The sequence below is a fragment of the Elephas maximus genome, chromosome 11 (assembly GCF_024166365.1).
Source record: "Elephas maximus indicus isolate mEleMax1 chromosome 11, mEleMax1 primary haplotype, whole genome shotgun sequence".
Lineage (NCBI taxonomy): Eukaryota > Metazoa > Chordata > Mammalia > Proboscidea > Elephantidae > Elephas > Elephas maximus.
Window position 1 is genome coordinate 62,120,085 of NC_064829.1, and position 26,886 is coordinate 62,146,970.

The following is a 26,886-nucleotide window of genomic DNA, read 5'->3' on the forward strand; positions in this document are numbered from 1 at the left end:
ATTCCCATCTCAGTGTACATATGCATCTTGAGGTACACATGAATAGGCAATTAGAAATAATTCAAAATTAACTGGCCTCCTGTTGCTAAATCTAGCAGTACTAATTTTGGATCAAGTTTAAATGCTTGGTGTTGGCTCTTTGAACTGCCTTTGCAAAATAAAACTGGAATTTTCTGGTCAAAAAGACACTCTAGCCCAATTTGATGTTAACAGAGAAGCCAACAAGAACTTTCATAAGAGTCAAACCTCAGATGAAAGAATAACAGTAATTGAGAGCAATGCATGTCAGCATATCCTTTTTTTTTTTTTTTTCCTATTTAAGATTCTCAGTGAGAAATCTAATTAAACTTTACCGGATATGCATTATCTCACACGGGAAAGTCATGAAGCTAGAATAAGCTAATGACAGCTAGTGGCCATGAACCAGTTTGGATAGGCTACTGGGATTGCTCCTGCCCCTTTTCTGCATTACTTCATGATTTTTAGGAATTTCATGCTAAGTGATTGGGATGAACAAGGCACCTGAAATATTTCTAGACTCTCTCCTGAAATAACAAATTATTACAGGATGCTTTGCTGATTAAGGTGAATTGATAACCTGAGAGAGACATGATGATGGAAGGCAAACTTAATCTTTTCCCCATTGTATTTTGCTAGCAGATAAATGGTGGTAAATATGTGATGTGACTTTAAACTGGGCTAGTATAAGCAAATTGGTAAAGGCATCTGACTATCCTGGCTTCTAAATTAGAATTCTTCTAATGTCTTAAGGTTTAAGAAGCAGATATTTTTTTCCAGTTAGATGGTGCATGTGAGGTCACCGACTCTGACAGAACTCTAACCCCGCTCCACCCCGCAAAATAGGCTGCAACGACAATAGCATTTTGAAATCAGCCTTGGAACTTGGTATACCATGGAAGTTTTATCCATCTCGCCTTAAAAAAAAACCCAACCCAGTGCCAGAGTGACAGAATTATAGAGATTTCCTATCACTACTTCTTCTTGCTGGATTTATCCTTCAAAGCATTGTAACTATCATGTAAATGAACAAACAAACAAACAAAATGGCTTATTGTCAGGGTACTCAAGCCAGTTGCAAATAAATTTCGACCTTGCTAATCACTTATTTTCTCTTACAGCATGCCACTCTTTTAAAAATGCACCCTTAGAATTCAAATAAAGAAAAATAAAGCTATAGTTCATGTTTACTCTTGTCGTGGGAAGCCCTTAATTAAATTGTGGAAACCGAGGAAGCATCTCAATTATTTTCTTATGGCAGGTAGAATCAAAGCTAATATGCGGTGATGTGATAGTTTTCGTCTTTTACAACGCATTCAATTTTGAATTATGGTCCACATCCTTAAGTCAGGAAAATCTTCAACTCCTGAAAATGTGATTTTGTAATTTATATCTGTATGAACCACAACAACAGGTGAAAATTACTTCCACTTAACCCTGCTTTTCTCATCAGGGAAGATAAAATGCCAATTTCCTTTTGTTGGTAGCTATGCCTCTAATTCACAAAATTAGTTTAGTAAGTTTGGTTAAAACATCTGTAAGCCCTTTTTCAAAAAATGTTCTTTCACTGGCCTTAACCTTTGGGAAAAATCAATTAAATTTGAAAGGTTTTGATACTTTGGCCTAGTCTTATACATAAAAACATAAACACCACTAATTAAATTTTGTGAATATGCACAATTAGGTGCTCTGTGAAACAAGACTTGCGGCCTGCATTTCAAAGAAAAGGCCACAGTTTGCCCTCTACTTTTGAAAGCTTTGTTTCCTTTTCTCCAGAGTCCAATAATACAATACATAATTTAAGTAAAGTGTACATAAAGTTCTCCCCATATTTGCATGAAATAATCATTCTAAGATTGCTAACTTAATTATCTAGTGCCTTTGTAAAAAAATACCCAAATGAATGGCTTTAGAGAACAAAATTTAATTGCCTCGCAGCTTTGAAGACTAAGAATCCAAATTCAGGGTATCAGCAGGGCTGTGCCTTGGCCACCATAGAAGAAGCTCTTTCCTTGTCTCTTCTAGCTTCCAGCAGCCCTGGCTGTTTCTTGACATTCCTTGGTTTGTAGACATGTCCTCACATGACATCTGTCTTCCCCCTGTGTGTGTCTCTCTGCGTCTGTACTGCTCTTTTTTATAAGATACAACTCAGAAGGGATTAGGTTCAAGATCCACCTGGTGTGAATTCATTAACATAGCAAAAGAAGACTCCCTATTTCCCAACAGGGTCACATTCCAGGTACAGGGGTTAAGACTTCAACATATCTTCTAGGGGGGACACACACTTCAATCCATAACAGTAACTACTAGAACACACTCAGTGGTACACAGCAGACATTGCAATGCCAAACAGAAGGTCCAGAAATATAAATTTACAGCCATTTTCCAGATGGAAAGATGACTGGAGTGGTCTAGAGTCCCAGGTTCTAGCCCAGTGCACAATAGACTGTGCTTATCTCCCAACCACCCATTATCTATCCCAAAAGATTGAAGAGTCCTACACTAATTCCACGTCTCAAATTCTATAACTGACTTTGCTATGGATGGATTAGTTCTGCGTGACCTTAATCAGCTCACTTAACCTCTTTGGATCTCAGTTTTCAATCTGAACATAGAAAGTGTTAAGCTAGATCAGCGTTTCTCAGTCTCGGTTTTATTCATATCTTTGTTGTGGGATGCTGTCCTTGTGCATTGTAGGATGTTTAGCAGCATCCTACAATGGCCTGTAGATGCCAGTAGTATCTCCCTTCCCCCAAGTGGTGAAAACAAAAAATGTCTCCAGACAATGCCAAATATCACTGTGGAGCAGAGGAAGATTTCCCCAGTTGAGGCACACTAAGCTAGTTTACCATTCCCAATAGTTGCTCCAGGGTACATGGGCCCCATGAAAAGCTCTGAGAAGAATAATGTTCCACAGTTAAGTAAGTATTGGGAAATTGGTTTGGCCCTTCATTTCTCTTTTTTGGGGCCCTCTCCTTCTCTCGTACCTGAACACTTAGAGTGTTAACCCTGAGAAAGTTTCCCTGCTCACCCTAGACCCTTAATATTTATGATCTCATCTTCTAAGCCTTCAAAGTCCGTCTCCATAAAAAAATCATGCCAACTCCCAAATTTATATCTCTAGCACAGACAATCTAGCTGTTTCTTCAACATGTCTCACAGGATCTCAACCCTGACATATTCAAGACTGAACTTCTGTTCTTCCCTCACTAAGCCTACCCTTTCACCTTGCCCCTCATATCAGGCATAAAACTTATTTCTTAACATAATTCTAACTCTTCCTTTATAGCCCCTCCCCCATTTCCAAACCATGTTCTGTTTATTTATTTTCAAGCTGCATTGTTTAACTGTCCACTTAATTGCAATTGCCACTGTCTCAGAATGAGCTGTTATCATCTCTCACCTGGAAAATGTCAATATCCTTCCTTCCAACTAGCCTCTCTGCTTCTACCACCAACCCCTCTCCACAAAGCAACTAGGAGATCTTAAAATAAATCAACTTTATTTGCTGAAAACCTTTAAATGGTTGTGGGTGCAGTTCGGGTAAAATCCTAAATCCTGAACGTAATCTACCAAGTTCTGTATGACCCAGGCCCGACTTCTCTTTCCACCCTCATTTTGTACCATTCTGCATTTTGCTCTCAAGATTCCCGAAGCATGCATCCTTTCAGCCCTCCAGTGCCCCAATCTTTCCATTTCCTGTTCCCTTGCAAAGGAACAAGATCTAACTCCTAGAAATCCTCTGTGATTCCGCCTGAATGTTATTTCCATAACGAGGTCTTTCTTGACTTCTCTCCTCCAATGACCACTAACTACATCCTTATGGTGCATTCTTTTTAGTAAAAATTATAATGGTGATTTTATATTTAATTGCTTTATGATTTGTTTAATATTTGTCTTTTCCACTAGGTTGTAAGCTTTATGAGGTCAAGGATTATGCCTCTATTGACCACAGCATTGTACCACCCAACACCTTACAATTTATGGAATAATTGAATATGTTCTCTACCATTGCTTCCCAGCCCCTCTTGACAATTCACAAGTCACATTAACATGTTCAGAGCTCTGAGATTTGAGGAAAGAAATATGTTTTCCAACTTAATTGACCAAGGAACTTTTTTTTTTCCCCTGTAACACTGATTAATATCTCATTTTAGGGAACATTGGGCCAGATTATCTCTGAATTCTCTTCCAGCTGATTGACTATAGCACTTTACATCAGAGGGAAATGCTTTGAAATGTTCTATGCCCTATGAATTTCTGTTCAAATTCAAAGACTGGTGAAATTACAAGGCATATGCTAAGCTTGAAGTGTTCTAATAATAAGGAAACTGTTACCAAAGAAAGCACCAATTATAGTAGTTTAGTCCCCAACTAAAATCTTTGATCAGATCTGTTTCTTTCCCCAGAAGTGAACTCGTCATTCTTATGTTTACATTGTTCACCTGCCTATTGATATTATGCAGCTGTTAGGGCACAGTCTTTGTGTCAGTGGGCTCAGAGCCACAAAATAGGAGCTGGGACTCCTGGATTCAATACCTGGCATTGTTGTGTATGTAATGATTAAGCACTCATTGCTCTTGTCTATCAATGAGCTTACTGCAGAGTTTTTATGAGGGTAAAATGTGACGAGAAACATAAAATATTTTTGAAAGACTACCAAATATTATGGTATAGTAGAAGGTCAGTGAAAAAGAAGACCCTCAATGAGTTGGATTGACACAGTGGCTGCAACAATGGGTTCAACCATAACAATGATTGTGAGGATGGCGCAGGACTAGGCAGTGTTTCATTCTGTTGTACGTAGGGTCACTATGAGTCGGAACTAACTTAATGGCATCTAACAACAACAACCAAGTATTATAAAAATTAAAGATATTATTTCACTAAACCAATGTCTAATTTTTTTCTAAGTCTTTGGCTCTATCACGGTATTAAAAATATATTTATGTTTATAATAAATTTAACAGGAAAAAGAATGAAAACTTTGACTATGATTAAGCATCATGAAGTGGGTAGAATGCCCATCTGATTTTAAAAAATTAGACTCCCTTCTCACTGATTTTAATGTAATACACCTAGTTCTTGATTGCTCAGATACAGAATAATGATACCACTAACTAACATGGAAAAACAGATGCATTATGAGGCTGTATTTTTTCTTTAAATTGGAAAAATCACATAAGGATGAAATATATGGAGCCACAACATAATGTTTATCAAGTGCAAACTCTGTGCTGGGGCTGGTGGTCTTTACGTCGCATCCATCATCTTGTGAAATAATCACAGTGCCCTGGAGGTGGGTAAAGTTATTCTAGTTACGGATCAGTCACATCCCGATTCAGTAACGTACAGGCAGCAAACCATGGAGTGTGGCTTCAAATGCACATTGCTGAATTACACCATGCTTCTCCCCCACTGAAGCCCAGATGCTGACAAATGCCACCTTGCCCCTTCTGAAGTCAGGCTGCCTTCCAGAATTCCTAACTGTTCCAGTCTAGATTTGTGAACTCTGGAAGTTCTCATAATTTGGAGCAGTCTTTCAATGTATTCAGCTCCAAAGACACCACGGCACTTGACTTTCTTTACTGCCAGTTTGCTGTCAAAGGCTCTGATTATTCAGCCTTTGCACGGTGATTCAAAATTAATGAAAATCCTCGACACCGAGTTTGAAACCGATGGGAACTTTTATGAGGAAGTCATAAAGGCCTGGAATCCAGGATTTATAATGGAAGTCTTCATGAACCCTAAACCCTCGCAAGGCAAATGACATCAGTGTCATTTCACTAATGCTCCGCAGAATCCAGTCATTATTTCCTAATTTAAAACACAATGTTCTCTGGGGTGGGAAGAAAGAAATAAGAATAGAAATTTGAATAATTTGCTCTTGCTAGGTCTTTTTAAATGTTCATAAGGTGCACTGCTATGTAAGACTCAAATTAAGTTTGTCAGAAATGATGAACTGTTACATTTAAGCCACACTAATAAAAGTCCGTGAGATTCACAACTATCTCTATTGTAAGCTGTCACATAAAAGGTTAACTTATTTCAATAAATTAATTTATTAAGCATAGAAAGGGCATATTAAGATACTATTGTAAAATGACTTTTTAAATAGTAAGTAAAATTATGATATAGAAAGTTCTGACCTTTCATTATGTGCCTCATTCCTTTCTAGTAAATGTAAATATTATTGCAAGGAAATCTTATTTCTTTCATTTATAGTCAGAATCTTTTAACAGTAAATGCTATTTAAAACTTTGCTGAGTTCCTCCCTCAGAGATTCAGGTTATATCAGAAATTCTTATTATTTTCTCAACAATAATGAATCGGCAATAATGTGTTAAAGGTTTTAAAAAGCAAAGCAATGATTCTTAGACATCATTTCTATTTTGAGGCAAGTACTACGTTATTATATTCATTTGTGAGAAGAGTTTAATATATCTTGGCACATTGAATATTGTTGTTTGGAAGTCTGCACCAAAAGTATCCCAAACACTATGGTATATTACTAATTTACCTGGAAAAATTTAGGTGACATTTTTATTTAACTTTTCAGTAGTATAATAATATTATAAACACTTACTCTGTGTCAGACACCAAAATGATTGCTTTGCATGTATTCCCTGTAATTCTGATAGTATCTGTGTGCAGTAAATATGATTCCCATTTTGCAGATGAAGTCACTGAGTCTCAAACAGCCTAAATATTTTCCTCAAGGAATAGAAAGTAATGTAGGTTGTTAAATAAAATTCAACCTTACATCTAGGAAAACATCCGAACTCATTTCTCCCTGCTACTTTCTAAATTAATTTCTAAAAAATAATTAAAAGCTAACATTTACTTTTTTTTTTTTTTTTTAGTTCGTAGCTTGTAATGGCAAACATGGCAAAGAACGGAGTACTTCTAGTTGATCACTGACTGAGGATTTAAAGAGAGCAATTTAAAATGTCATTAGCCATTTCTGTTTACATAAGCAACTTGTAAAAAAAAGTCCTTTCATTTTGTTATATTTGCCTAAGTATTTTCTACCATAAGGTACTATTACAATGGAGGAAAACAATTGTATCAGGACTTTAGGGCACTCTTTTTGAACCCAGTGGTTGCTTTTAACCCTTTTGGGGGTTGAGAATTATATGTGCTTTACAGATAGCTTCTTAAGAGAAATGGGAGTAAATTGTATTCGGTGTCAAATAGTTTATCTTTCACTGCATCATAAAAATAGCATTTTCTTATAAAGCACAGGCTTCTCTGATTCTGGTCACATTGGAATTCTGATGGTACAAAGTATCACCCTTCTCTCCCTCCTCTCCTTTCCACCCAACACCATAGCTAAGTGCTTTTTCAAAAAAATTGAGACGTAATTAACATACCATAAAATTCCCTCTTTGAAAGTGTGCAATTGAGATGCCTTTAACTATGCTGACAAAGTTCTGCCACCACCCGCTCCAAACCAAGCCCACTGCCTGCCGTCAAGCTGATTCTGTCTCATAATGACCCTATAGGACAGAGTATAACTCCTCTATAGGGTTTCCAAGGCTGTAATCTTTAGGGAAGCAGACTGCCACATCTTTCTCCCACAGAGCAGCTGGTGGGTTTGAGCCACTGACTTTTTTGGTTAGCAGCTGAGCGCTTAACCATTGCACCATCATCATCATTATCTAATTCCAGAACATTTTCATCATTCCAAAAAGCAATGCCAAACTCATTAGCGATTGCTGCCCATTCCCTCCTTCCCCCAACCCCTGCCACCCAGCAATCTACTTTCTGTCCCCATAGATTTGCCACCCGGGACATTTCATATGAATAAGATTATAAAATATGTGCTCTTTTGTGTTTGGCTTCTTTCACTTAGTACGATGTCCTCAAAGTTCATCCATATTGTAGCACATTTTAGTATTCTTTCATTTTTATGGAAACCCTGGTTGCTTAGTGATTAAGTGCTGTGGCTGCTAACCAAGAGGTCAGCAATTTGAATCTACCTGGCGCTCCTTGGAAACTCTACGGGGCAGTTCTACTCTGTCCTGTAGGGTCACTATGAGTCTGAATCTATTCTGTGGCAATGGGTTTGGTCTTTTTGGTTTCATTTTTATAGCTGAATAGTATTCCATATTTGTTTATCCATTCCATAGTTGATTGACACTGGAGTTGTTTCCACTTTGGGCCTATGATGATTAAATGAACATTTGTGTACAAGGTTTTGTGTGGATATAGGTTTCATTTCTTTAGGGTAGGTAATTTAGTTCTCCCCTCTCCTTTTCCAATGCTTTTCTAACCTCAAAAACTCCCAGCACAATAGGACACTTCCCATCCAGAACAGAGCTTGGTAAACACTGGGCGGCCACAGCTCTCTAACACTGATCTCTGTTTGCCTGTCTTTCCCCAGAGCCGCCCATTGGGCAGATGCACCCACCACATGGCAGCGTCACTCCGCAGAAGAACAGCAACCTGCTTGTGATCATTGTGGTCACTGTTGGCATCATCACTGTGCTGGTCGTGGTGATTGTGGCTGTGATTTGCACCCGGCGCTCTTCAGCCCAGCAGAGAAAGTAGGTAACAGCTGGCTCGCAAGAGGAGCAAAGGCACTGCTTGACTTACCTACTGCTTTTTTGAGTTATATTTTTCCAAGGTTCTCCTTCCATACTCTCGTAATTCCCTTACCTCCTGACCCTGGCTCGATATTGCCCTTTTTCCATTCCAAGCCCATAAGCTAAGTGAGAGAAGGCTAGACTTGCAGATTTAATAATAGAATCTACCTGGAGACTCACTTTGCATTTCTGTTCACTTTTACTTCTCAGGGCCAGAGTTTTCAAGGGAGGACAAGTGTTCCTTAAATAACACTTAGAGAATGAACTCTACCACATGGCTCAGTTATGGCCCACTTAAGACCCTGTCTGCAATCATGTTGGAGTTGTGTGCCCTCTAATAATTGTTATTTGTCTCTTTGGCCAAAAAGGCCTGTAAGCAGTTAATCAATGCTTGTTGAGTGGATGACTAAATACAGGGTACCAAATTTGATGCAGTTACAACGCTATGGAGTGCTTAGTTTGGAGAAAGTAATTTGGAAAGGAAATTCCAGAAATTCAAAATGGTGAAAAACTTCCAACTTATGGTTAAGTCTCAGAAATTAAAAGCTCTAGGTTCTGGCACATGCAGAGAATGATGCATCAAAAAACAAAATCTAGAACAGAAAGGCAGAGGGGTAGGCAGGGAAACAAGTGCCCAGGGGCAATCTCTAAGTTTGTGCCCCACCCCCACCCCAGGGGGGTGTGATTCGTTCACCAGCCAAACTAGTCTGTCACCACCTTGGACTTGCACTCAGGGCAAATGTCTCCCGCTAGCCCCCCCCTTGCTATACCTCTGAGATGGCTTTTATTCATAACCAGTGTGTTAGCCTTCTGTTCAAGCACTCAGCAATAATTTCCTGGTCGTTCTCTGCCTCTCTGGCCCTTTACAGATTCACCCCAGTGTGTCTCAGCTGCACTCTCTCACAGTCTGAATGGATGGGCTGAAACAGGCTTTTTGCTTTGATTTCTTTGCCTCAGGCACAGTGCTGGCTCTGAAAGCCTGAGGCTGGGCCCATAGGTGGCTGGCTTGCTAACGCTGTACTACACACATTGCTAGATGAATTTCTCTAGGAAATAAGTTTCCCTTCTTCCCTTGCTAATACTTCAGCCTTTCTTTCTTCTTGCTGTTTAAAACTCTTGTAACTCTATTTGTTGATCTCTAATATTTCTTCAGCACTCTAAAGTGGGGTGCTTAGAAACAGGATATAGGAAAGATACACATACTGGAGAAAGTGCCAGAGGGGTGTAGATGCAATCTCTGTATTTAATTTATTGCTCTCGCAGGGTGAATTTTATATCAGCTACCTTTATGAGACTGAACTATTTTGAAGTTGGTGATAGCTGATGTTCTGGTCTATTGTGCTCAAATGAGAAATCTGATGGAATGAGCTTAACAGGGCCAGCCTGGTGTATAAGCAGTCTGAGTGGTCATAATCACCCACATATCTTCCAGGCTGCTGGGCACTTAGTTCAGGCTCTGAGAGAAGGCAACTGTAATTGGCTAAGGCATCAAACCGTCTCTCGGCCCAGCACTCCCAGGAAAGGGGTTCTGCAAACCTGGAATGGTGGTGCATCAAGGCACCAGGTCTTTCCTAAGTGGATTTGAGAAGAATTCACATAAAGACAGAGTGAGAGGGCACCAAAACCAACTTTGCCTATTTCATAATTGTTTTAAAGCCATCAATGCAGTCACTAAACTAAATTTAATTAACTAAACCATCTGTAGTTAGTTCATTTCATTTTCATCATCATGAAAAGAATATTTGAGTGTTATATTGACCTGCCGAACTGGATTCCTGGACATATTTTGTTTCTCCACAGAGAAATGCCAGTCTTCTCAATGTACAAAGTGGGAGTTGACCTAATTTTGAGAAACTCTCAAATTGTCTTTAATTCAACCCTAAGCATTTTGGTAAGAATTGGAAGGTTTTATTTGCAAAAGATAGAGACTGAGCCCTGGGTATGACTTGTTTTTTAAAATTAGGGAGTGAAAGAAAGAAGAAACGATTCCATGAAAGACTGAAACTCTCCTCCTCCAAAAAAAAAAAAAAAAAAGTTTACTTATAGGTCCTGAGCTTCTGCCACTTTGGTTTTTCCGCACTGCATCCTCAAAGTTTCTTAATATTTACTTGGCACATTTTCATGTATGTGTTTCTTATATCTTTCTTTAGTGACAGATCAAATGGCACTCGTCTTAGGCTCTTTGTTAGTGCATATTAGCAGAGAGGAAAAAGAATTTTACTTTTCTTTCAAGTTATGTATGACTTTTTATTTAGTTTTTCTCAATTTCATTAAAGACCCCTCCCCCTCAGCACCACTACCATTGAACCCTTTAGAACAAATTGAGTAGTCCTGTTGAAAGCAAAATCAATTCCAATCTGAAACAGAAATAATGGCCTTTACAGGGCTCTCAGAAAATGGGAGCTTAATGTAATTAATAAAGTGAAGTAGGAAATACATTCACGGGCTTCTTTAATAGCTCTTTGTCTGGGAGTGCTAGAGAATGTAAAGTTTTATGTTTTTTGCTAGGAAACACCCAATATTCGAATGGATTAAAATTTTTTATATGATTTTTATTGTGCTTTAAGTGAAAGTTTACCAATCAAGTCAGTCTCTCCCATAAAAACCCATATACACCTTGCTACACACTCCCAATTACCCTCCCCCTAATGAGACAGCCCGCTCTTTCCCTCCACTCTCTCTTTTCGTGTCCGTTTCGCCAGCTTCTAACCCCCTCCACCCTCTCATCTCCCCTCCAGGCAGGAGATGCCAACATAGTTGCAAGTGTCCACCTGATCCAAGAAGCTCACTCCTCACCAGCATCCCTCTCCAACCCATTGTCCAGTCCAGTTAAATGGATTAAAAATATTTTTATGTATTATCAGTAATAAGGAGCTCCGGTGGAGCACTGTTAAGGAGCTCAGCTGCTAACCAAAAGTTCAGCGGTTCAAACCCACCAGCCACTCCATAGGAGAAAGATGCAGCAGTCTGCTTCTGTAAAGATTTACTGCCTTGAAAACTCTGTGGGGCTATTCTACTGTGGCCTATAGGGTTGCTATGAGTTGTAATCGAATCAACAACCATGGGTTTGGTTTTGGTATCAGTAATATCTTCAAGTTAGTACAGATATACCTCATTTTATTGTTCTTCTCTGTATTGCCCTTCACAGCTATTTGGTTTTTTACAAACTGAAGGTTTGTGTCAACCCTGTGTCAAACAAGTCTGTTGGTACCATTTTTTCAACAGCGTGAGCTCCGTGTCTCTGTGTCACATTTTGGTAATTTTCACAATGTTTCAAACTTTTCTTTATTTTTATGTCTGTTATGGTGATCTGTGACCAGTGATCTTTGATGTTACTATGGTAATAGTCTTGGGTCATCATGAGTTGTACCCGTCTAAGTCGGAGAACTTAATCCATAAATGTTGTGTGTGTTCTGACTGCTCCACAGAATGGCTATTATCCCATCTCTGTCCCTCTCTTTGGGCCTTCTTATTCCCTGAGACAGGAAAATATTGAAATTAGGCCTATTAATAAACCTACAATGTCCTCTAAGTGCTCAGTGAAAGGAAGAGTTGCACACCTCTCACTTTATATCAAAACCTAGATGTGATTAAGCTTAGTGAGGAAGGCATGTTGAAAGCCAAGCTAGGCTGAAAGCTAGGCCCAAAGCTGAGCCTCTTGTGCCGAATGGTTAGCCACGTTGTGGATGTACATGAAAAGTTCTTGAAGGAAATCCAAAGTGCTGCTCCAGCTAACACATGAATGATAAGAAAGTGAACCAGCCTTATTGCTGATTTGTAGAAAGTTTTAGTGGTCTGGATAGAAGATCATAACCAGCCATAACATTCTCTTAAGCCAAAGCCTAATCCAGAGCAAGACCCTAACTCTCTTAAATTCTACAAAGGCTGAGAGAGGTGAAAAAGCTGCAGAAGAAAAGTTTGAAACTAACAGAGGTTGGTTCATGAGGTTTAAAGCAAGAAGCCACCTCCACAACATAAAAGTGCCAGGTGAAGCATGAAGTGCTGATGAAGCTGCAGCAGGTTATCCAGTAGCTCTAGCTGAGATAACTGACGAAGGTGGCTGCACTAAAGAACAGATTTTCAATGTGGACCAAACAGCCTTTTATTGGAAGAAGATGCCATCTAGGACTATCATAGCTAGAGAGAAGTTAAATCCTGGCTTCAAAGCTTCAAAGGACAAGCTGACTCTCCAGTTAGAGGCTAAAGCAGCTGCTGACTTTAAATTGAAGCCAATACTCATTTACCGTTAGGAAAATCCTACAACCCTTAAGAATTATGCTACATCTGCTCTACCTGTGCTCTGGAAATGGAAGAACAAAGCCTGGATGACAACACATCTGTATACAACATGGTTTACTGAATATTTTAAGCCCACTGTTGAGACCAAGTGGAAACCCTGGTGGCGTAGTGGTTAAGTGCTATGGCTGCTAACCAAAGGGTCGGCAGTTCAAATCCGCCAGGCGCTCCTTGGAAACTCTGTGGGGCAGTTCTACTCTGTCCTATAGGGTCGCTATGAGTCAGAATCGACTCGACGGCACTGGGTTTGGTTTGGTTTGGTTTGGTTTGGTTTGGTTTGGTTTGGTTTGGTTTGGTTGAGACCAACTGCTCAGAGAAAAAAAGATGCCTTTCAAAATATTACTGCTCATTGATCCAAGTAAAATGAAATCCTTGACAACTTCAGTATTTTCTCCATTTATCATGATGTTGCTTATTTGTCCAGTTGTGAGGATTTTTGTTTTCTTTATGTTGAGGTATAATCCATACAAGAGGCTGTAGTCTTCGATCTTCATCAGTGTTCCAAGTCCTCTTAACTTTCAGCAAGCAAGGCTGTCCTGAGCATAACGCAGGTTGTTCATGAGTCATTCTCCAATCCTGATGCCACATTCTTTTTCCTATAGTCCAGCTTCTCGGATTATTTGCTCAGCATACAGATTGAATAGGTATGGTGAAAGGATACAACCCCTGACACACTCTTTTCCTGACTTTAAACCATGATTATCTCCTTCTTTTCAAACAACTACTTCTTGGTCTATGTACAGGTTCCTCATGAGCGCAATTCCCATTCTTCACAATATTATCCATAATTTGTTATGATCCACACAGTCAAGTGCCTTTGTATAGTCAATAAAACACAGGTAAACATCTTTCTGGTGTTCTCTGCTTTCAGCCAAGATCCATTTGACATCAGCAATGATATTCCTCGTTACACAAGCTTTTCTAAATCTGGCTTGAATTTCTGGGAGTTCCCAGTTGATGTACTGCTGCAACTGCTTTTGAAAGATCTTCAGCAAAATTTTATTTGTGTGTGATATTAATGATATTGTTGGATATGTTTGGCATTCTGTTGGATCAGCTTTCTTTGGAATAGGCATAAATATTGATCGCTTCCAGTTAGTTGACCAGATAGCTGTCTTCCAAATTTCTTGGCATAGATGATTGAGCACTTCCAGTGCTACATCCACTTATTGAAACATCTCAATTGGTATTCCATCAATTCCTGGAGCCTTGTTTTTCACCAATGCCTTCAGTGCAGCTTGGACTTCTTCCTTCAGTACCATTGGTTCTTGATCATATACTACCTCCTGAAATGGTTGAATATCAACCAGTTCTTTTCAGTATAGTAACTCTGTGTGTTCCTTTCATCTTCTTTTGATGCTTCCTGTGTCATTTAGTATTTTCCCCATAGAATCCTTCAGTATTGCAACTCGAGGCTTGAATTTTTTTCTTCAGTTCTTTCAACTTGAGAAATGCCAAACATGTCCTCCCTTTTGGTTTTCTAATTCCAAGAGTTTGCACATTTCCTTTTAATGCTTTGTCTTCTTGCCCTTGGAAATCTTCTGTTCAGCTCTTTTACTTCGTCATTTCTTCTGTTCACTTTAGCTACTCAATACTCAAGAGCAAATTTCAGAGTCTCTTCTAACGTCGTTTTTGGTCTTTTCTTTCTATCTTTTCTTTTTAATGACCTCTTGCTTTCTTTGTGTATGATGTTGTCGATATCATTCCACAACTTGTCTGGCCTTTGGTCATTAGTGTTCAGTGAGTCAAATCTATTCTTGAGATAGTCTCTAAATTCAGGTGGACTATACTCAAGGTCATACTTTGGCTCTTGTGGACTTGTTCTAATTTTCTTCAGCTTCAACTTGAAATTGCATATTAGCAATTGATGGTCTGTCCCTGCCCTTTTTCTGATTGATGACATTGGACCTCTCAGTTGTCTCTTTCCACAGATGTAGTTGATTTGACTCCTGTGTATTCCATCTGCGAGGTCCACGTGTCTAGTAGCCATTTAGGTTGTTGAAAAAATGTACTTGCAATGAAGAAATCATTGGTCTTGCATCATTTATATAACCAAGACCATATTTTCTGACTACTGTTCCTTCTTCTTCATTTCCAACTTTTGCATTCCAATCACCAGTAAATATCAATGCATCTTGATTGCATGTTTGATCAATTTCAGACTGCAGAAGTTTGTAAAAATCTTCAATTTCTTCATCTTAGGCCTTAGTCCTTGGTGGGTAAATTTGAATAATAATGGTATTAACCGTTCATCCTTAGGGGTGTATGGATATTATCCTATCACTGACAGTGTTGTACTTCAGGATGGACCCTGCAATGTTCTTTTTGACAAGAATGCAATGCCACTCCTCTTCAATTTTCATTCATGGCATAGTAGACCATATGATTGTCTAATTCAAAATGGCTAATACCTGTCCTTTTCAGCTCACTAGTACCTGGGATGTTGATGTTTATGTGTTCCATTTCATTTTTGACAATTTCCAATTTTCCTAGATTCTTACTTGGTACATTCCAAGTTTCAATTATTAATGTATGTGTGCAGCTGTTTCTTCTCATTTTGAGTCATGCTACATCAGTAAGTGAAGGTTCCAAAAGCTGGACTCCACCCACATGATTAAGGTCAACTCTACTTTGAGGAGGCAGCTCTTCCCCAGTCATCTTTTGATTGCCTTCCAACCTGAGGGGCTCATCTTTTGGCATCGTATCAGATGATATTCTGCTACTACTCATAAGGTCTTCACTGGCTAGTTTTTTTTTAGAAGTAGACTGCCATGTCCTTTGTAGTCTGTCTTAATCTGGAAACTCAGCTGAAACCTGTCCACCATGGGTGGCCCTGCTGGTATTTGATTACCAGTGGCATAGCCTCCAGCATCACAGCAACACACAAGCCCCCACAGTACGACAAACTAACAGACACATTGGGTATATACAGATACGAAATACAAGCTTTTTCTTTTTTCTACATTTTATTTACATGCTTAAGTTTAATGTATTTATTTGAAAAAGCTCCTTGATCATCTATCCAGATAACCACGTTAGAAATGTGGTAACCATGTCTCTAGAATATTCCAGAATATTCTTTCCAATGTCAAATATTAGTACACTACTAATATCATTGTCCATTTCAAAATGGCCAATACCAGTCCATTTCAGCTCAGTAATGCTTAAGATATTGACGTTTATGCATTCCAATTTACTTTTGATGGTTCCCAATTTTCCTGGATTCATACTTTATATGAATATTGATACAAATATTAGACAAATATAGTACAACTATTAGTACAGTACTAATATTTGACATTGAGAATATTCTGAAACATCCTAGACAGGTGGTTACCACATTTCTAAGGTGGTTATCTAGGTAGATGACCAAGAAGTGTGTCCAAATACATTAAATTTAAAAGTATAAATAAAATGCAAGGTTCACTTGATGGAATCACTGGTTGGCTGAGCCTCCTATTTGACTTAACACTTGCAAAGCAGATTTGAAAGATTAACATACTTTCAAATCTTGAAAAAAATAATTATTTTCAGTATTGAGAAGTGAATGTTTAAACTCTTAAGTGACATCTACTCTGCTTTACCTATTATATAGGTCACTTACACTGATTTTTCATTTTTTTAATTTTAATTGTTTTTCAGTATTTACGTCACAGGGATTTACATTTATATCACTGGCAACCACTTAGGACTTCAATTAGTTTTGTGTTGCATCTCAAAAAGTACTGGTTTATTTGAGTATTTAGAAAACATTTGCCCTGGGTTTCTAATACAAGCTTTGCTTGCTTTGTTTTCTTTTTCTTTTTTTTAATTTTAATAGATTTTTGCAGAATGGGGATGATCAATATAGAGAAGTAGGAAGCTAGAAACCTTTGAGAAAGATTTCCATGGAGAAAGAGGGTGAGGTATTTATACTTGAAGAAGATCCTTTCTTGGTTAATTTTGTAATCATCCCTCCGAACTTCATTCAGGCCTCCTTCCTTCTTGAAAGGAATCCTTCGATGTTGCCCATGGTTAACGAGCTCGCTGCTAACTAAAAGGTTGATGATTCGAGTCCACCCAGAGATTCCTTGGATGAAAGACCTGGCAATCTACTTCCGAAAAATCAGCCATTGAAAACTCTATGGAGCACAGTTCCATTCTGACAACATGGGGCTGCCATGAGTAGGAATCGACTACAGCAACTGATATCCTTCCTAAAGCCTCCCCTAAGTCCCCCATTGGGTAGAATATTCCTGCCTTATGCTCAGATCTTGTGCACACCTCTGTCTGACCACTGGAATTACTATAAAGCTATTCATTTGTCTGTCTTTTGTGAACAACTTGAGCATATTATACCTAATGTAGTCTGCCAAGTACACAGTGGATATTTAATAATTTATTAACTTACATATGACAAAGGAATCTATGAGATTGGAATAATATTTTAGAATTTCAGTGGGCAGAGTCTTGACTAAATTGAACCTTCCACCAGTGTTGATTCTTACCTATGCTCATCCCCAGCATATGGACTAAAAGGGAAAAGGGAAGAAACTCCCCTTAGAGTATAGGCTGTGTGCAAAGTAAGGAATAGGTGAACAAATCAAGAATCAAAGAACCTTGCAAAAAATACTTCCAAGTCAACAATGGAAAGTTCTTATTATTAAATGTAAGTAATTGCTGTGTGCTTAGTGTGTGATCCGCATCATAGAAAATAACACGTCTGATTAAAGTTAACTTCAGCTAAAAATCTTTCTGTTAGTCCCTCCTGACTTCTAATATTATTTTTAAAAAAGGTTCTGTTGGAGGCAAGGCCTCCCATGATTGAGTCCCCATCTACTATTTCAGCCTTACTACCTTGCCCCAGCACTTAAATCTCACTCCAACAATGCAGAAATCCCTAGGAGCCAATGAATTGTTCATTCAGTTATGCTCCTGATGTCTCACCCATCTTTGCATTTCTAGTACTAAACATATTTCTTGACTCATAGTTGATATTTCATAAATGTTCACTGAATGAATGAATAAACACATATATAAATGAATGTATAACAATGGATGAAGTTAGAGAAGCCAAGGAAACAGAGTTTGCTTGTATATCACTGGAGAAATCCCATTAACCCACAGCGAGCAGCCAGACAGCTTAATAAGACAGTTGATCCAATACCTAGGTGGGTGGTATAGAGAGAGATAAGGGAAATATTCTAAGGTCACATTGGCCTGAAGTAGTCAGGAAGGCTTCCTGAAGGAGAGAAGCTTGAAGGCAGGCTTAAAGAAGTAGTCATTGGTAAATAAATAGGATTTGAAGGCATTCTGGGTGGAAGTAATTAATGAGTACATAAAAAAAAAACACTACTACCTAATCATGTTGTGAAAGCTTTCCTATGGTATGAGAAGGAGACAGTGGAGAGCCTTGATGAATTCCTCGTTTTGCTTTTACAGTCTTGAAGAATAGATACATGGGGTGGGAAGATGCCCCTCCTATCCTAAAGCTATTTTTGTAAGCAAAAAGATTACTGATATCTGTGGGAAAATGAGGGGCCACAGGAGAGGAAGGAATTAAACATGTGAAATATTCATTTTTTAATAGAAAAACTAGCTTTAAAATCAAATCAAACAAAACCAATCAATCTACTAAGACTGCTCTTTCAAGTGTATCAGCATCACCAAAGGGCTGGTTATAGCAGAGTTTCTGATTGTGCCCATGTGGGCTGGGCCTGACAAGGTGCTTCTCTAACAAGTTACCAGGCGGTCCTGATGCTTCGGATCTAGGGTCCACCCTTTGAGAAACACTGCAGTAGTAGCATCTGCATAGGGTTCAGGAGATTCCAATGGTGCAACAGAGGAACCAGGGGGTACGATCGGCAGCAGTCACTCTGTCAGGGAATCAGCAGATGGGCAGAGGGTCAGGGTGACAGCTGTTCCTAGAGGCTCTAAAACAAATGTCCGACAATTTAGTTATAAGCACTTGTCAGTTTTATTACAAACCTTCTGTGAGGAGGGAAAAGGCCTCTCCAAGGCCAATGATTTCTCTCTTGATAAAAGACATTACGGGAAACAAAAGTGATTATATAGCCATCGATAACATGTATGCAAAAAAAAAAATAAAGTCTGTTCAGAGATCTTTAGATCTGTGACTGACAGTCAGATGGGTGGGTGAATAGCTTCTCAGAAGAGCCCTTGATCTGATTAAAATCCATCAGAAAAACGTTTAAACATTTTATCAGGAATGGTAACTTCTTACCAAATGGAGGTTATGAATTATACCACACAATAAAGGTCTACCTCAGCCCAAGTTTTGAATTTTTTTTTTTTTTTAATAGAGGACATTTGGAAATACTTGCTATTGAGGTCATTTCTTTCCAATTGCCTGCCAACTTATGACTCCAACAATTGACTCCAACTTATGGCCACCCCATTTATGTCAGAATAGAATTGTGCTCTATAGGATTTTCAATGGCTGATTTTTTGGATCACTAGACCTTTCTTCTGAGGGGCCTCTTGGTGAACCTAAATTTCCAGCCTCTCAGTTAGCAGCCAAGTGCTTAACCATTTACACCATCCACGGGGACTGTAAATGAATGAATGAGGGAATGGGTAAGCATGCATGTAAGCAAGGAGAGAGCAGGATTCATGGTTTATTTCTAGTTTCAAAAATTATTTAACAAGTTTTTTTTACCACAGGCTACATAAATATTGAGTTATCCTGAGACATCTATGTTGTCCTGGATTTGGAAACTGGTATATCTCTGTACGCAGCCACATAGGTATTGGGGTTAAAGTCATTTAATCTTTTTATTTGGAAGAAAGATAACAGGGTGAAAGCTCCAAGTTTGAGAATGACATTAAATTATTCTAAGTTGCCAGGGGTAAATTACAGAAATTGCTCTTTGTGAGTGACAGATCAGTTTCCTGTGGGCAGGTGAAGTCTAAGGAAATGAGTTCAGGGAATAGATGGTTAACAATGAGTCTGACACAGGAAAATGATCTAGAAGTCATTTTCGTCCACAGTCTAGAGACAGTGTGGGGGTGCAGCCAGGAAATCGCAAAATGCAGGAAGTTGTTAGGAAAATATTAAAGCAGAAAACACTGAATTATATTTCTACTAAACTATGAGGTAGAAATTTAGTCTGGGTTCTTTTTTTTTTTTTTTCTCCTCTCCTCACCAGCTTGCTTCAAGAAAGACAAAAAAGAATGTTTGGGAAAATTCAACAAATTACACCACCAAACACTTACTCATTGTTTAATATGTGCAGAGCTTCTTGTTCAGCAATTGAAAAACCAAAGCCATTTTCAGTGGCCTTGGAGAGTTTGCAAAATGCTTTCAAGGAGAGTAGCTCATTTGAACCACTTGGCAAGCATGGAAAGTCCTTAATAAATACTATCATAAACCATCCGTTGCAAATGAGCAAAGTGAAAAGGAGGTGCTTCCCTGGGTTGTCAAAGGCTAGACTTTAACTGTTTGAATTCTGTCTTTGAAAAGACATTACTTTAAAAGAAATGGAAGTTTCAAATGGAGATTCAAAATTATTAAACAGTAGAACAGGGCACAAAAACTACTTCTTAAAATGGTTAAATAGTAAATATTTTAGACTTCGTGGGCAATGTATTCTCTGTCTCAACTACTCAACAGCGGAATGATGAATGGGCTTGACTGTGTTCCAATAAACCTTTATTTACAAAAACAAGCAATGTGCGTATTTGGCTGCAGACCACAGTTACGGACCTCTGCTTTAGATAATACCTAGAATGAGAATCATCCTACTTTAGTTAGCATGTAGGGAGCATTGGAATCTCAGTGGCCCCAAGAAGAGATCGCCACTGAAAAAAGGAATGTATGGTTGCTAAATCCTTATTGAGGAAGCTAGAGATATTTGAAGCATATTTCTAAACTTCTCTTTTCAATGTTGTTGTTGTTGTTAAGTGCCGTTGAGTTGGTTCCTATTCAAAGGAACCCCACGTACAGCAGAACAAAGCACTGCCCAGTCCTGCGTCATACTCACAATCAAAGGATGGGTCTCATTTTGTTTAAATCCATACGATTACTGACTCCAAGGAAAAAAGTGTTTTATTCTTCTAAGAATGTCCTCATGTGGCTTTTGTTTTCAAATAGGAAGCTTCCCAATTGCATATTAAATCATACAGCTGAGGTATAAACTTTAAGCTACGATCTTGGCTGTTGGCACCAATTCTGGCCTTTTTATTTCTACATGCCCTTTCAAAGCAACTCCTTCATTTATCTCCTAAACAGATGCTGCTGCCAGGTACCTTATGCCTAGCTCCAAGGATTGGCATATGGCTCCATCTCACCCATTGTCACCTTGTGTGAAACGGCAGCGAGGGAAGCTAGAGTACTGAACTCTCTGGCAGATACCCAGGGCTCTCGAGATTCAGCAGTACATCTTTTACAATGTGAAGCTCCAGTGAAAAAGAGAGGCAGCCAAGACTCATCTGCCAATTCCTGGGTTTCACAGGGTTCCTCCTGGGAGTCCTTTTGTTTCCTTTCCTGCTTCTAACTTGAATTGACTGAGAAAGGAAAGGAAGGGCCATTGAAGAGAGGCTTTCACATTTGCTTTCTAACTTTGCTCCATAGGAAACGGGCCACCCATAGTGTTGGCAAGCGGAAGGGCAGCCAGAAGGACCTCCGACCCCCTGATCTTTGGATCCATCATGAAGAAATGGAGATGAAAAATATTGAGAAGCCTTCAGGCACTGACCATACAGGAAGGGACTCCCCCATCCAAAGTTGCCAAGATCTCACGCCAGCCAGCCACAGCCAGTCAGAAACCCAACTGGGGAGCAAAAGCACCTCACATTCAGGTAATGCTTTTCTCACTGGTGTCAGGGAACGCATCCCATTTGGAACTGCACAGGGGAGTTTTCCACTCTCTTTTTTGTAGAGCTATCCTTTACACTAATTTACAGGTCATTAAGGGTCACTTGAAGGAAAAAAAAAAAAAACTTTTTTTTTTTTTTTTTTTATAAAGGAACACTGGTGATGCAATGGTTAAGAGCTAGGCTGCTAATCGAAAGGTTAATGGTTCAAACCCACTGGCCAGCTCCACCACAGAATAGTCCTGGAGACCTCCTCCCATAAAAATTTCATCCTTGGAAAGCCTATGGAGCAGTCCTACTCTGCTCTATAGGGTCACCATGAGTTGGAACCAACTCGAGAGCACACAACAACAAGGGTTATTTAGGAGCCCCATGATGATATAAACAGTTAAGCACATGGCTACTAATTGAAAAGCTGTCACTTCAAATCTACCCAGAAACTCCTCAGGAGAAAGGGCTGGCGATCTGCTTTGAAAAGGTCACTGTCATTGAAAATCCTATGGTGCACATTTCTATTCTGACACATCAGGGGTCCCCATGAGTTGGAATCAAGAGGATTGCAACTGGTTAAGGGGTCATTTATCAACAGTTAAAATAACCTGATATAAATCTGTTTGTTTAATCAGTTACTCTTCTTTTTCTGTATCATACTGTTACCTGCCTTTTATAATTTTAAAGTTTCTTGAAAGTTCTAAGAGATTAGAGTTGATACAATTGGGAAATAATGAATTGTGAAGCCTAAGTGAGTTGGTTGCTTTTTGTTAAATCTTGAACAAAAGTTTTGTCAAGGAAATGAAATTTGAAACCATCTGTACATTTTTCAGTTCTCTATTTCTAGGGGTAATTGAAAGTTGATTCTAAATTTACTGCCAATTCCTTGTTTTAAAAAATCAGATCAGGGCCACTTGAAGTATGAAAATATTGAGTATTCTATTACTTTGGCCTTGATTACTATGGAGATCATCTGCCATCCCTATGTAATCACATTATACTATTGCCAGTCTAGGTTGATGGAGTCTGTCTGAAGGCTATGTTGGTATACAAAGCCATCTCAGGAAGAAAGCCTGCTGTGAGATGAATTGGTGTAGTACAATCTGTGTCTAAGAATAACTGAGAAATCTAGAAAGTGGCTATAAGGTACTTCAGTGTCCATGGGTCCTCATATTTTCTAAATACTTCTGGGATGTAGAGTAAGTAATCAAATACTCTCATAAAAAAATTCCCTTGGTCTGCCCATATTTTGATTGTAGAATAAGTAGCTGTTGTTTTTAAACTAAGTTAAAATATTTTAGCTATTTTAATGTGTAACTGGTTTACTGGACTTTCTCAGCTCTGCAGTGTGTAAACAAGAAATTCAATTACTGATTTTCAACCATGAATTAGCGACTATTTCTTATTCAGCCCTTAAATATCTCAAGCACATCCCTGAACTTCCCTGTCACTTTTAGTTATTAAACTGCAGTCTACTCCTATTGAAAACTATAATCTGAAATTTAAATTGAAGATTCTCCTTCCCTAATGGCTGGCCAGACTTTCAGCTCTGGAGTCAGAGGTCACGATTACATCTTTAAATCCTCTGGCATCTTGAAATGAAAGGGGGCCAGTGGGAGAGGGGCAAAGGAGGGGACACAGCCTGTTTCAGAGACACCTCTCCCTACCCTCCCATCCCTACATCTCCACTTTTCCTGGCTATGTCCGAGGACAGAGGGGGATAAAGAGGCACAGGAATGAAAGAAGAGATGAGAGAGATAACGAAGGACAGTTTGAAGCTCTTCCTTTCTATTCTGGTGTCTGTGTGGCATCCAAATTCTCAGTCTCTTGTGAAGCACAAGTATGAATTCGTTATATGGCCCCATGGGATCCTCCCACTCAGGGGTGGATTAACCAGTAAGCAAGGTGTGCATAGGCTTAATTGTGTACACTTACTAATCTGTAGTGCACAATTTCACCTGGGTTTCACCACATCAAATCTTTGATGTAGTGAAAGCCTGCCAAATCTTTGGTGTGGTGAAACCCAGGTGAAATTGTGCACTACAGATTAGGAAATAAACACAATTAAGCCCCAGCATATGTTGCTTATCAGGCAATCCCTCCCTGCCCACTGCCTAGTTCCACAATGTGGATTGTCAAGCTGGGTCTTAACCGCTTCGCACTAGGCCGACCTACTTCCAAGTGCCTGCTTGAACCACAAGAAGTTCAGATGGTAAGAGAGCATTTATTCTACCACAGCTCCTCTCTCAGCCTTGCTTTCTCCAGTTACCTTACGGTGAAGTCTGCTGCCTGAACAGATTTCCACCTGGAGAGTGAATAAAAGGCAAAACTCTTGCAGGAAACTCCACACTGTGCAGGTGATTCTTTTTGCAGCGTTGACCCTCAGCAGACATCAGTAAGTGGAGAGCACCCCAGCTTCCCATTGGAGAGTTACCTCTCTGCTTTCAGAAGGTTTTGCCAGTAACTTCTACGACTCCCTCTTCTTGCCTTTTCCTTCATCTTTTATAAACTGAGATTACACCGGGGGCTGCCAGACCAGTTTGCATGTCTCTCAACAAGTATTAGGAGAGACATAACATCAAATGTTGACTATTTTCTTGAGAATGTGAGGGTACTTATACCTGCATGTCCTCAATTAAAGGACCTAGTTACAAATTCTGTAGTAACAAGGAAAGTGGCACTGTGCAGTAAAGATTAGTTCAGCAAGTCTGAGTTATCCACACTCTACACATTCCAAAGAAATGTGTGGCTGTCGCCAGCTCCTGGGCGGTACCCCTAAACTCTTGAAATATCCTGCCTGATAAGAGTCTCTTTGTTTCCTGGGAACCTTGGGCCACACCAGATAGTCTAAGCTAACAATGTGATTTATGGTGGGTGCCTTGGACCATGTCATATTAACTTGCCCTTGGAGGGGCTAGAGCTAGACTCGTGAGTGTTCAGCCAGGCCTACACGACTGACCCCCAAAAAACCTTGGACACCAAGATTCAGGATAGTTTCCTTGGACTCAGTACTCCATATGTGTTGTCAGACATTGTTGCTGAAAGAAATAAGCGCTGTCTTCATGACTCCACGGGAAGAAGCTTGTGCCTAGGTGGCTCCTGGACTCTGTCCAATGCTCATTTTTCAGTTGTTGATTTTAATCTTTATCCTTTTGTGGTAATATAGTGTAATCATAACAGCTTTGTGGAGTTCTGTGAGTTCTTCTAGCCAATTATTGAACCTGAAGTTGTTCTTGGGACCCCCCAAACTGCAAACATTTAAAATTCTGCTAGTTTTTCTTTATATTAAGTATACTTTGTGCTCTTGTGGCTAAAAGAACAAACTCTATGACGGTGAATGGTATTACCAAGGGGGCATTGTATTTAATAATGGGGTTTTGGAGCCCTAGTAGGCAATAACTAACTTGTTGCAGGAGTTTACCCCACGTTATGTTCTGTGACGGGAGTTTTCCTACATTATCTCTCTTAGTCCTCTTGAAATACTTTGAGGTAGGTTCTATCCTCATTCCCGTTTTACAAATGAAGCAACTGAAAATAAAAGAACATGCCCAAGATTTCAGAGCTAGCATTGGCCAGCCAGGGCTTAAAATCAATCCAACTCCAAAATATATGCTTTATTGATCCAATTTCAATTAATTTATGTAGTACTTTTATACAAGTACTTGTCCTGTTTGCCCATGAGATTGGCTCTTTGGATAAAGCCAGATATTAATTTTAAATATTTTAGCTATGGAAATGAGAATTGCATTGCACTACAGCTGAGTTAACAGAAAAAAATTTCATCGTGTAAAAATGTATGCTTTTACGCACCCTTTCCGACTCCTAGTATCCAAGCCATATGTAAATATGACCGTCTTATTTTTAAATAATGTAGTTCATTTCCAGTCTTTTTGTAGTAAGATTTAATGTCTTTGAGCCTGGAGCATTAGTTACATAAATTGTGGTAAAATTATGCAATGGAATATTATGGAGCTGTTAAAAATTATACTACTGACTTATTTATTGACAGAGAAAGATATTCAGGTTATTTTCTTCCACGTTACAACATAATGTGTAGAGTATAATGCCGTTTTGAAAAAAATAAATATATGAGCATATCGCCTCCTACTCGCACGTATACATGCATGTGCAAAAATTAAAAACATCAAAATATAAATAGTGGTTCTTTCTGGGTAATGAGGTATGGCTAATTTTCTTAATGTTTGTCCAATTAAAATATATTATCTGGGTAGCAAGAAAGTAAATATTATTTGAAACAATTGTAAAACTGTAAAGGTACTTGAGCGCCTAACTAGAAAGTGTTTCATCACTGAAGGAGATGTGTCTCTCAGGAGTATTGATTTGTTTTTTAGGTCAAGACACTGAAGAAGCAGGGAGCTCTATGTCCACCCTGGAGAGGTCACTGGCTGCACGCCGCGCCACCCGGGCCAAGCTCATGATTCCCATGGATACCCAGTCCAGCAATCCTGGTGAGTAAAGCTTGGTACCCCAGTGAAGAAAGGGAATGCATGTGGTTTGCATCTTTTCTCCGAAATGTAAAATTGTCCAAAAAATAGGATTTTCCCTAAAGTTTTGGGGCAAAGGGAAGTAATAAAGAATGACAAAAAAAAAACAAAACTATCATTTGTAATTAGAAGGTCAGAGTCTTCATTTATTCTTGTGTTTGTGGACGCAACTCATAGGCTGCATGTTGACAAACAGATGGCTACATATATAAGGGTTTTTTTCTTTTTTTTTGGTAAAAATACGAATTGATGTGAAAAGAAGTGTAATTTTTCTTGGTGTTTTGATCTTATTCCAATTATCTTCTTTTTTACTTTTTCAATTAGGTCCAATATTCCTGATTTAAATAATCTAACTCCTTTGAAGCCAGAGTTATCAGATACCCACTAACTACCCCTCCTTGTTGGGGTTTTCTGTCATCCTCCTACAGTCAATGAAGATATTAGCATCTGGGCATCACTTTCTTTCCAATTACCTCTATGATCAATCTTGGTAATTACAGTAGCCATGCAGCTAATCCATCCAATGTCTTGGACTGTTAGTTCCTTTATGGTACCCGCAATGATATTGGCTCCTTCCCACCTCAATTTGTCAGCTCCATGTCACACACTAAACCAATAATTATACCCCCTATGAAATGTCAGTTTCTATCACCTCTGTTTCTATCACCTTATAA

At 39.0% G+C, this 26,886-nt stretch overlaps 1 protein-coding gene across 1 annotated transcript in view; it reads left to right on the top strand.

Annotated features, from left to right (window-relative positions):
- The window catches only part of DCC (DCC netrin 1 receptor), a 1,314,656-nt gene that overhangs the window by 1,221,313 nt on the left and 66,457 nt on the right, over positions 1-26,886 (top strand). The window contains exons 23-25 of the mRNA XM_049901020.1: positions 8,405-8,567; positions 21,475-21,701; positions 26,060-26,176. Of these exons, the coding sequence (XP_049756977.1) occupies positions 8,405-8,567; positions 21,475-21,701; positions 26,060-26,176 (507 nt within the window). The remainder of the gene's footprint in view (positions 1-8,404; positions 8,568-21,474; positions 21,702-26,059; positions 26,177-26,886) is intronic.